The sequence below is a fragment of the Lissotriton helveticus genome, chromosome 5_1 (assembly GCF_964261635.1).
Source record: "Lissotriton helveticus chromosome 5_1, aLisHel1.1, whole genome shotgun sequence".
Classification (NCBI taxonomy): domain Eukaryota; kingdom Metazoa; phylum Chordata; class Amphibia; order Caudata; family Salamandridae; genus Lissotriton; species Lissotriton helveticus.
This window is the reverse complement of record NC_136065.1, coordinates 512,479,439-512,491,509: the sequence shown is the minus strand read 5'-3', so window position 1 is coordinate 512,491,509 and position 12,071 is coordinate 512,479,439. Positions and strand designations below refer to the sequence as shown.

Genomic DNA, 12,071 nt, shown 5'->3' with positions numbered 1-12,071 from the left:
CCCCGCATGGCGTCTTACGCTACTTTAATGCTTATTTAAAGAAGACGGCAGGTCTGGCTCATAATGCTCAGAGAATTGTCACCACAGCAAGGGTTGACTCCACAGCAGGAGTCTGTTAGCTAGAAAGTGGCCTCCTTTTCAATCTAGCAGGATGATCTTGGTTCTAGTGGTGTTCTGTTGTAACCTCTTTTGACCGTCCAATGAGATGGTAGCACTTGAAGAATGAAGGGAATCTGCCCATAGTGGGGAGAGTAATGATAATTGGGGTTGTGGGGAGCACTCCGATTTTACGCAAAATAATTAACCAATCATACAAATTATTCAACTGGTGCTATGATTACTCAGGAGAGTCAATCCTGGGTGCTAAATAGATAAATTATGGTGAGTGGTGGCCCACCTAATCATGCACTGTTCACTTAGTGCGATGCACTTTAAATCATTCTCAAAATGTTTTACCACAATAAAATTTGTTTATAGTAGTAATTGTCACATTTATTCAACAATATTTTAAGATGAATTATCAGTAATTCAAATGTTTGTTATTGTGTCATCATAACAATTCACATATGTATATACAAATCAATTGTAAAAGCATGACAGTTATACATCATATTAACTGTATTTTACATTTCAAATGATTGACATGAAGCCCAGCCCAATGCATTTCGGCACGCAGTCGGTGCCTTCATCAGGGGCAGTTCTAAAAGAAATGAGAAAGTGATGTATGTAAGTATCTGTGTGAAAGGAGACATGGGGTGTTGGAAAGTTTCTGTTAGCTGTAATGATAAACATTGAATGTAGCTCAGTGTTTAAACAATAATTAAAACCAAAACTAAAAGTACCATGTACTGCATGATGATAATGGCCCTACCTCATCATGCAGTACATGGTACTTTTAGTTTTGGTTTTAATTATTGTTTAAACACTGAGCTACATTCAATGTTTATCATTACAGCTAACAGAAATCAGACTACCAGGTATGTCATTTAAATATCTTTATGGCTCATCATTGATTTAATGAGCAGACATCAGTATCACCGACCACATATATTTTTTTGTTTGTAGAATTGGCATTCATCAACATTACACCTCCTGCAGTTGAATACTAAGGTACGCCAACTATCATAACTTTCCAACACCCCATGTCTCCTTTCACACAGATACTTACATACATCACTTTCTCATTTCTTTTAGAACTGCCCCTGATGAAGGCACCGACTGCGTGCCGAAATGCATTGGGCTGGGCTTCATGTCAATCATTTGAAATGTAAAATACAGTTAATATGATGTATAACTGTCATGCTTTTACAATTGATTTGTATATACATATGTGAATTGTTATGATGACACAATAACAAACATTTGAATTACTGATAATTCATCTTAAAATATTGTTGAATAAATGTGACAATTACTACTATAAACAAATTTTATTGTGGTAAAACATTTTGAGAATGATTTAAAGTGCATCGCCATAGTGGGGAGAGAGCAAGACATCAGCTAGCCACAAGGGGTATGGCATTCTTCCAGTTTAAGTATAATCGTAGGGCACAAGAAATCTCAGGACCACACCTAGAGCGCGCTATTAACAGATTGGGTTCTACTATCTACCAGATACCTCTGGCAGCGTTGACGCATGCAGCAATTCACACTAGCAATCCATGACATAAAATGTTATGTCAAGTGATCAAGCAAGATCAAACATTAAAAGCTGGGTTACATCACACGAGAGCAGACAGATATCTCAGAGACCTCAGGGAGGCTAAAGGAGACCTGTTCCAGAGATTCTGTCAACCGCAGTTGGGTGTTGTCTGCTAGGACAGTGGGTTCATTCAAATATCTTATCGTACTTGTAGAAGACAGACTCAATATATGATGGGTGTCACCGGTGATGGGATGATCTGTTTTAACCAGCACATTGTTAGTACAAGAGGTGTTTGAAAACCAATTCCCACCATCTGAAGATCCTCCTGTCTAGAACACTCTGAACCAGTCGAAGGCCTTGCCCACAGACCAAGACTGCTTTGTCCGACTGAACAGGTTGGTCCACAGTCCCAAAAGCTCTGGGAGGTTCCCATATGGCCATTGCAGCTGGGTACCACCAGTACATTATTCATAGGAAGTGTCAGCCAATACTCTCCTGAGTCCCATTCCTGAGCTAGAAAACAGATTGGTAGTTGGACAGATGCTTTTGTGCCTCCAAGTGGAAACATGGTCCCATTTAAGAAGGAAATCCATGTCTGTGTGTTATTAACCATTTTACTTTGCCTTGGAAGCTGTAGCAAGCAGGTTGTTTTAGGAGAGCCAGTAATTACGTCCTCAATGGTTGATTTGCTGGTCTACAGCCGCTCAACTGATTTTTGCATCCCTTTCAAAACCCTGCATTTATACAGGGGGCCCAATTAAATAAAAATACATTTTCCACTTTTGATCTACTAGCCTGATACACTTTGTTCTACTTTTTTCTGTCCGGCTGATGGACGATACAATCTATCTGTTCTTTCATGTGTTTATTGCTGCTGCTCTTTAACGTCAGCCTCCAAGGATGTACTGTCTCACCGCCTGCTCTCTTGCACAATGTATGGTGCCCAGTGCTTTCAGTTTGTATCTCATGGCAACCGACGCCTCTGTTTCACAGGCTTATAAACAAAGCTTCACATATACGTTCCTCCTCCCTAGCCGCTACCCCACTGCCCTGAAGAAGCTTCTTACACACCGGTACTTGATGCCGGTTGTTTCCCTAGAAAGCGTTGTGTGCGCAGCTCCCCTGAGCTATGGGATTTGCAGGCCTTTTGGGAACTATTTATCAGGGAAGAGCATGTCATCATGGGGGGGTGGAGTGATGATCTGTCCCAGAGGATGGCTGTTCGTGTTTATGTTGTAGTTTAATTTAACAAGCATTTGCAGTGCAATAGGTCTCGCAATTACGCAAGTTTAAGCTATTGGCATTGTAAATGACATTGCCTTTTATTTATGTTTTAAAAACAAAAACAAAAATAAAAGGCATTGTTATGTGCAACGTCAATAGCTCAAACGTGCGTAAATGAGAGACCTATTGCATTGCAAATGCTTGTTAATTGTGTCCTAAATGACAATAAAGTAGGATTGGCTCTGATCTGAGAGGGAAGAGAGTTCCATAGCTTAACAGTTACAACCACAAAGCTTCTTTCACCCCAGTTAGTTCTGTAAGTTCTTGGGACGACAAGCAGGTTAGCACCTGACGAACACAAGGATCTGTTGGGAGTGAATAACTGCAGTGAATTCTTTAGGAATTCTGGCCCTATATTGTGGATTGCCTTATAGGCAATACACAATGCTTTGAATTTTGTTCTGCTTCTTTTAGGCAACCAATGAAGTTGTCTAACCACCTTGGAGACCGACTTAAATTTCGGTGTGCCCGAAAGCATCCTGGCGGCGGCGTTCTGTACCAGCTGTAGCTTATTTCACATCATTTCCTGTGTATTAATCAATAAACTGTTGCAATAATCACTTTTGGACATAACTAAAGCGGATATTATCTTTCTCCTGGCATCAGCCGGGATGAAAGGAAACAGTTTCTTCACCATTCTCAGAACATAAAAGCAAGAGCAGACCACTGCGTTGACATGGCATTTAAAAGACAGCTTGTCGTATAGGATGACACCCAAGTTATTGGCTTTAGTAACCGGGATAGGGGGTGGTCTCAGTTTATCTGGCCACCAACAAGGAGACCAGACACGGGATAGATTTCTGAGGACAATAACCTCTGTCTTGGAAGAGTTTAATTTGAGGCAATGTCTAGACATCCAAGTGCTGATGGCTAACATTCCATCATGAAAGTTGATCAAAACAGTGTCCCCATTCTTATGAAGGGAGAGCACTATTTGGGAATCGTAAGCAGATGACGTAAGCGCGAGGCCAAGAGATTTGATCACCTGTGCTAAATCGGTGACATAAATGTTAAACAATGTGGGGCTAATAGAAGAGCCCTGCGGAACTCCACAAGGGAGTAAAAAAACGGGGAGTTTAAGTTGCCCAAGATGACTAGTGGAGTGCGTTTTGACAAAAAAAAAAAAAAAAGAAGAAGAGGTCAACAGAGATTTGGCCTCAATCCCAATGCCTAGCGCAGAGACACGGTTGATCAAGAGCCCATGATCCACCATGTCAAAGGCCGCTGATAAATCCAGTAGCACGAGGGCAGCCGCTCCTCCCCTGTCTAAAGCAAACCTAATCTCATCAGTTGCTTTGATAAGTATGTTCTCCGTATTATGGCCTATCCTTAATCCAGCAACTTATTTTCATAGATGTATTGGACCAGTTGATCATTCATAATTTTTTCAGCAAGTTTAGCAGGTAACAGGAGACACGCAATTGGTTGGTGGTTATTAGTGTCTGTTGGATCCATATTAGGTTTTTTTAGTAGTGGAAGAATAGAGGCCTTTTTCCATTGAGAGGGGTAGATGCCTGAGCTGAACATAGAGTTAAAAATATTGATCAGGTTAATATCAATAAGGTCCGAAATCAATTTCATAACAGAAGGAGGGCACGGATCAAACAGTGAACCAGATTTGGCAATACTCACCAGATCAGTTATCTGTTCCGCACATACTGGCACAAATTTCCTAAAGGAAAAATGATCTGATAGCTCAATGTTCGAGTCCAACTGACTCGTGGCAGCAACAGGGGCATTAAAGTCAGAGTAAATTTGATCCACTTTAGCCTGAAATCTAGGGGCTATGGAGTAGCAAAATTCTTGAGTTGCTACGTTAGCATGGATACTCGAAGGCGCCGCCAGTTTCGTCACCACTTGAAATAGTTGTTTAGTAGAGTCTTGAGCGGATTCTATTTCCCGTGTATAGTAGCTGCTCTTCTCTTTTATTAAGAGACGTTTATAGTTAGCCAATGCTAACTTATAAAGAGATTTCTCCTGGCTGTCATACTCTTGATAGCAACGCCTCTCTTGTTTTCTGCACCATTGTTTCTCCAGCCTCAGATGCTCAGAAACACAAGGGGCCGGGGGAGTTTTTCTATTTTTGGAGGCTGTTTTGTAAGGGACTAGTTTAGCAAAAGAATCTTGAAGCCAGTCCGTGTAACTCGTAATGGCCTGCTCTGGATCTGGGGAAAGTTCTGGCTGAGTGATGGACAAATGCTGTCTAATAAGAGCATGATCTAAACTACTTCAGGATCTAAATTGCTTAGGGAGTTCTGCCCTGGTGTATAGAGAAATTAGTTTCAAAATAGTACTGCGTCGTGATCAGACCAGGTCAGTGGGAGGACCTCCTTTATAATAATCTGCTCACAGGACTTAAGCTACATCTCACTAGGGAGGCCTAAGAAGGCTGATACAAGTCGGTTGTTTGCGTTCTTGATGAAAGAGGACCTGGCCTAGCAGTTCAAGCTGTCCTGGTACTACGAGAGCAGGGGCAAGGCTGGTATGCATATGGCTGACCTCTGCCTCAAGTGGCATCATGGGTAAAAACCGATGGACTGGAATGCCCCCCTGAAAAATTGCCACTGAACGTGACTTTTGTTATATTCTACCGATCATCTTTGAGTTTTCCTCCGGTTGCAACTACTTCGACAATTCAAGAGGTGGTGCACTCTATATTATAATTAGAAAGCCAAAAATACACATTTCATTGTCATATTTCTCTTATAGTCTGCATAATAAATAAAGGGGTAATTTTATTATTATTTGTGGACTATATTTTCACTCAAATTAACTGATTTCATTATGCTGATTTTATTGTATCTGAAGTTCTATTGCTTTCCGGATTTATTCCAGAATACCGTTTTTAAATGGCATAAATAATTGGCAACCAGTCACGGAGCAAAACAAACTGCCAAATGTGGTTATAAACATATGTCAGGAGAAAAATCCAAGATACCATACGCTTTGCAAGAGAGGAAACCAGTTAATGGCAAAGCCGGCTTGCACTTCAAGGATGGAATAAAAACTGAGAGCAATATTAAGCAAGATAAACATCCCTTACCTCCCAGAAACACACAATGAAATCTTAGTTATCGGATCCCAGATCTGACTGGTTTTAAGGGCATTATTCTACATTCCTTATTCAAATCAATCCCAGAAACCAGGCTTATCACTTCCTTTTGCAGACAGATGATCGCACTGCAGCACCAACGCTGTACTAACGTCAGTCATGCCTCGCTGTTTACCTTTTGTGGGCGAGAAAGGTCTCTTCGGGGAGCTGCTGCGGCCTCTGATGGCCGGGCTGGGGTTGCGCCCTGTCCGGCTGATGCCCAGTGTACGCCGTAGTGCAGAGTGCAGGCTGCCCAGCTTGAACTCCACATCCCGCTTCATGCCCTCAACCCTTGCCAGCTCTGCCTCCAGCCCATGAATGCGCCCCTCGGCTGCACTGAGACGTAGACCCAGCTCCGAGGCCTCTGCCTGGGCAGTTTCCAGCTTGATCTCGAGGTTGCGGGCATTATCTTGCAGCTTCTTCTCGTTCCCACGAGCCTCCTCCAAGCTACCCAGCAGGTCCTTCTCGCGCACAAGGAACTCGTTCTCTAATTCAGCCATTTTCCTGTGCAGGCTGGTGACCTGCAAAGGCAACATATACCTTGTGAATCACAAACACTTACACTGAGCACTGAGGAGAATCTATGGTAAGGAGCAGAAGTGCAGGACTCTATGGTAAGGAGAAGAGGTGCTGGACTCTATGGTAAGGAGCAGAAGTGCATCACTCTATGGTAAGGAGCAGAAGTGCATCACTCTATGGTAAGGAGCAGAAGTGCATCACTCTATGGTAAAGAGCAGAAGTGCATCACTCTATGGTAAAGAGCAGAAGTGCAGTACTCTATGGTAAAGAGCAGAAGTGCTGGACTCTATGGTAAGGAGCAGAAGTGCATCACTCTATGGCAAAGATTGGAAGGGCAGGACTCTATGGCAAAGAGCAGAAGTGCAGGACTCTATGGTAAGGAGCAGGAGTGCATGACTATGGTAAGGAGCAAAAATGCAGGACTCTATGGTAAGGAGCAGAAGTGCAGGACTCTGGTAAGAAGCAGAAGTGCATCACTCAATGATAAGGAGCAGAAGTGTAGTACTTTATGGTAGGGAGCAGAAGTGCAGGACTCTATGGTAAGGAGTGGGAGTGCAGGACTCTATGGTAAAGAGCAGAAGTGCAGTACTCCATGGTAAGGAGCAGAAGTGCAGTGAAGCAAATAGTGTGCTAACAGACTGAGGGCATGGTCTCAGAAGCTCATGGTGAGATCCTGCAAGAGACCCTCCTTCTTCCATCACCTGCGGACCATAGAGAACCCACCTCTTTCCGTGAAGATTCCCGGCTGGCTTCCGCTTCCATAATCTTCTGCTTCAGGCTGAAGGTCTCCCGCCGGTTCTCCTCTTCCCGTTGCTCATCTATGGACATGCGGGCCTGAAGTTCCGCTAGCTCCTTGCTCTTTCTAGTGTTCTCGCTGTCTAGCATTTTCACCTATGGAGTGCGGAGAATAATAAACAGCATGCGTGGTTACGGCATATCCACCCCCAGCTCTGACTGGAGAGAACTTTGCATCTGGCACTCAAGATGATTTTGGGGAGGAGAAAATGCAGGTCGACACAAAAGGAGTGGAACAATACATTATAGTATCATGCAGAGATTGAAGATATTTCAAAGCCACATGTTTCTACCCTCCTTTCAAGAAAGAAACCCTGATTTGAAGAAACAACTAGAATGACCAAATCCATGTATTCACTGACTTAACCAGAGAGAGTCACTTATGCATAACGTTCAGATTCCACAGCTTGTTCAATAATAACCCCATGGAACATGACCACAGCCCATAATCAATCTAAAAAACACTCCCTAGTTAATCACAGTCACAGTTCCACATTGATTTCACAGAGGACCCAGAGGCTGTGCATATCCAATTGCCTTATACAATGAATATGACTTCCACAGCATGAAGTGGAGAAGTGTGGCTCACTGGTTAGAGGAGGCAGACCCTGAAGCAGAGGTCAGACCCGGGACCAGGGTTCAATTCCCGACGCAGCAGGGTCTTGAGCCCAAAAGGTCCACGGACTCGATAATTCTCGCTTCGGTGCCTACTCGAATCACGGGTTCACACTCTGCAACTCTAGGCAATAGCTTGCTTAATCTACACTACGCCCCCCCCCCCCCGCGGCGGGATGCCTGGGGATGCCCAGTACAGGTTATCTCACAGGGAAAAAGCCAGGACAGGTTCCCAAAGCAAGCGCCTTGAGACCTTGTGGTGAAAAGGCGCTATATAAGAACCTTTGACATTTGACATGACAAGTTTAATTTTATTCAAAGATCTCAGTGATGCACCTTTGGTTTCTGGATGAGACCTGGGTGTGAAATTCCACTCCGCTCGCAGAGTTTGAGGAGTTTTTCCCACTCTGTGCAGCGTGCCGAGTTCGGAACGTGGAGTGGAGGTTTTTCCTCGCTCCAGACCACCTTCCGGCGTGATGTTTCAATGCAGGCAGTCGTGGATGGTCGCTACTGCTCGTGTTGAGAAACCTTCCGTTCGCGTTGAGGAAGCTGCCACTCGAGTAGAACATCTACTCGAAAGGCAGAAAGAAGCAGCGCCCTCATGCGCTGCTTGTTGTGAAGTTCGCACTGATCTTACGGTGCGGGACAAACACCTGGTGCTAAAAATCAGCACAAATGGTGCGACGTAACACACTACGTCACTTGCGGAATCCGCGTTAGGCGATGAAGTTTTTGGGCCACTTAGCGTAGTTCGGCTAACACCGTTCAGGCCTACTCTGGATCCATTCCAAGCCTCTAAATATAATAATGAGCCTCTCACTCACCACACTACAGCTAATTCTACAACACAGATGCTCTAAAGCTACAGCGAAAGACATCTTTGCGTAGGCTGGAAAAGCAGTGCCATTCTGTTAATTTTTTTCTGGTTTCCCTCCAGTTACATGACAATCTGCAAATCCACTGGCATGATCTACATTTTAATAGAGACATTTGACAGCAGAAATTAGGCTCTGCTGACAGCGAGTACTTTCAAAGTGAAAACCACTGAACGCTGAGGGTTTCTGCTACTACCTCAACTCAAGTTATGAGAGCACTGGCATTTTGAGGCAGCTGTTTCAAAGTGTAGGCTTTTTTTACCTGCACTCCTCGTGGACAGGCTGCCTGCTATCACCAGTTCGCTATAACAGTGGTCCTTGCTTTCCTTGGAGTATTTGGTGAGTATTGTGTGGAGTAATGTGTGTTTAATGTGTTTGGGACCAAGGAACCGTCTGCTGATGTCCTCTGCTACACAGTGTGTGAGTCAGCATAAGATGGTGACTTCTTTGCAGGTTGTCTTCATCATCTGTGGTTATGACAGCATGTGGACTCTGTAGTCATCAAGTGAGTCCTTCACTATTAAACCATTTGCCCACTCGCTCCACGGTTCGTATACTTTCCGCTTTTCTGTATATTGTGCTGGCCAACATCCAGCAAACATTGCAGCTGGTGTTCCAGCAGTCCATCTTGAATAAATAAAACTACCTTGACCATTTTCTGACCAGTCCCCTTTACCAGCTACTGGAATCATTCAGAAAGAAAGGGAATAGGTACTTCCTCTAGACTGAAGGAAGTTGTTAATTTTAAAGAAAGTATACACTTAAATGGGCCCTGACTTCCTGCTAGTGTCCTAAAGCAAAATAAAGACTTGGTAATTGGGCTACGGACTGTGTAGTGTTCTCAACCTTATTTTAATTTCATTTTATTGTGGTGTTCGTATAGCATGGACCTCATCACATGGACAGCAAAGAGATCCACCTAAAACAGTAAGTGACAACACAAGTACTCAGAGTTTCCATGTATAGATTAAATAAGGAGAAAGATAATGTTGAACCCTGGGGTACACCACACTTTACTGGTAAAGTAGAAGATCTAAAGGAACCATTTGAACTAACTGAGATCTATCTTGAAGGCAGAGAACAACTTCAGCACATGACCTTCAGTTCCTATTCTGGAGGATAAGATGGTGAGAAGAGTTTCATGGTGTATACTATCAAATGCTGAAGAAAGGTTTAGCATACCATGAAGATAAGAGTCACCCCTTTCTAAGGTTTCCAAGTATGTCATCCAGTACTGTGCAAACAGTCGTTTCCGTGCAGCACCTGGGATGACATCCTAATTGATAAGCATTTAGGAGGTTATGTTTTTAAATATGAGCCAGTAGTTGAATGGAAACAGTCTTTACAATTACTTTTTCAAAGAAGGTCAATTTGGTTACTGGTCTAAGATTTTGGAAGTCGTGAAAGTAACGGCTGGGTTTCTTCAGAAAATGGATAAAAAGGCAATGTTTTAAGCATATACTATAATGACTCTGAATGTGGTCATCAACGCAGGCTGAAGGTTTTATTGAAGATTTTCAATAAATATTGGAGGTCGAGATTGTTGAAGGATGACAATCTTGGTGGGATTTCAGAAGTCAATTTGTATTTTTTGTTTTAGTTCTTTGAGAAAATTGGAGATTTTCTGTTCGAAGAAGTTGACAATTCTGTTAGCATTCGTAAAAGACGCAGTGATGCTTGGAATTCAGATTTGGTTGACATAGTGTTTGATTATCTGGAACAGAACTTTGAGAAACTTGGCTGCTTTATGGAGTTGTTCTCTGCAATGATTTATTTTTGTCTTGATAATCATGTCCATGTGAATGTGTTTTAAGGCTGGTAAAGATTCAGCAGTTTGTAATGGTCTCCACATGCTTTTTCACATTTTATGGTTTCTCTTTTACTGTTGTTAGGTTATTTGTTGTCCCTACCATTGAAGGCTCTTTCTTTGACAGGTATGACTGTGAGTGGAACTGGTTTGTCCATAATGTGCACTGGTGCAGTTTTGTATTAGTTTGACGGATCTTCTGTATCCTGAAGAGTACTACTTATGGCCCTGAGGTTTTTGAAAAGTACAATATGGGAAATGTTCTTTATGAGTCTTCTCCAAATGTTATTAGATTACTTTAATTATTTACACAGAATTCTAAATTGACGGCGTAAAAGGTAATGACTAAGTGGTCCGACCAGCGTAGTTAAATGTGTTTTTCAACGTTTATAGTATCCTGGAAGTCTATGATCAGATCGAGACTGTTGCACTTGCACTGAGTTGCAAAGGAGGTAAGTCATATGAAGAATATATTTCTGATAAACTGAAAGTGGGAAGGTTTTTAGTTATGGTCCAGGGAATGTTAAAATCATCTACTGGTATACTAATTAAGTATTGGAATAGTATGGAAGGTAGGAAATGGTTTAATTGCTCTGGAGATGTAGAGGCATTCCCTAATGGATGGAAGATTATGCAAAAATAGAAGGTTTTGTTCTGTGTGACAATTCCAAGCAGAGTTAGTATGAATTTATGGCTTCACACAAGCATTTGTTTTATGATTGCCGGCTAGGCCTCCATCAGTTTTGAACAGTCTATCTTTTTGCAAAATGTCCAATCATTAAGGAAGAAAGATGTCGAATGAACGTGAAGCAAAGTCAGAGAACGAATGTAGTGCATTTTGTTGAAGCACTATTGGTTTGTAATAGGCCCCCCTTTTGAATGCCTTTCCAAGCTTAGGGAGAGTGCCATGTTAGAATTTATGTCAGTAAAATGGGAATAGGTAGGTTCTTTGAAAGGCACATGATGAAAAAGCAATGAGTGGACCGTTTCTGTCCAGGGTGAGAGGCCTCAAGGGAAGGGGATTTTGTCAGAAAGTGAAGGGGGAGAACCCTGACGAGTTCAGTACTACTGCAGAGAAAAAACTGAGGATAGTAGTATAACCGGATACTGGTGTCAGAATAGGCAGCAACCACTAGGATTATCAAAAGTCTGAAGGGGCTACTTTGTTGGTGAAGTAGGGCAGTGAGTGCATGTTGTTTAGCACCTTCAAGAGAATTAAATTGACAGAGGGTCAAAGAAACTGGCAGGGAACAGAGCCAAGGGGTAAGCTAATGAGGGGGACAAAACCCTACAGAATGAAATTAGTGCTGTGCAAGAGTTCTCAGACAAAGTCGGAGTAGATAAAATTGTGAAAACAAGATGGCATTGAAGAAAATCTACACGGCCATTACAGATAGAAGTAGATGACTGGATAACATCTCCAGGGCCTTGACAAATAGC

At 42.6% G+C, this 12,071-nt stretch overlaps 1 protein-coding gene across 2 annotated transcripts in view; it reads right to left on the bottom strand.

Annotated features, from left to right (window-relative positions):
- CROCC (ciliary rootlet coiled-coil, rootletin) overlaps positions 1-12,071 on the bottom strand; it is a 574,059-nt gene that overhangs the window by 211,644 nt on the left and 350,344 nt on the right. For both annotated transcript variants that reach the window (XM_078642848.1, XM_078642849.1), the window contains 2 exons: positions 7,263-7,430; positions 6,157-6,541 (listed from right to left, as the gene is read on the bottom strand). In XM_078642848.1, coding sequence (XP_078498974.1) covers positions 6,157-6,541; positions 7,263-7,430 — 553 coding nt within the window. The remainder of the gene's footprint in view (positions 1-6,156; positions 6,542-7,262; positions 7,431-12,071) is intronic.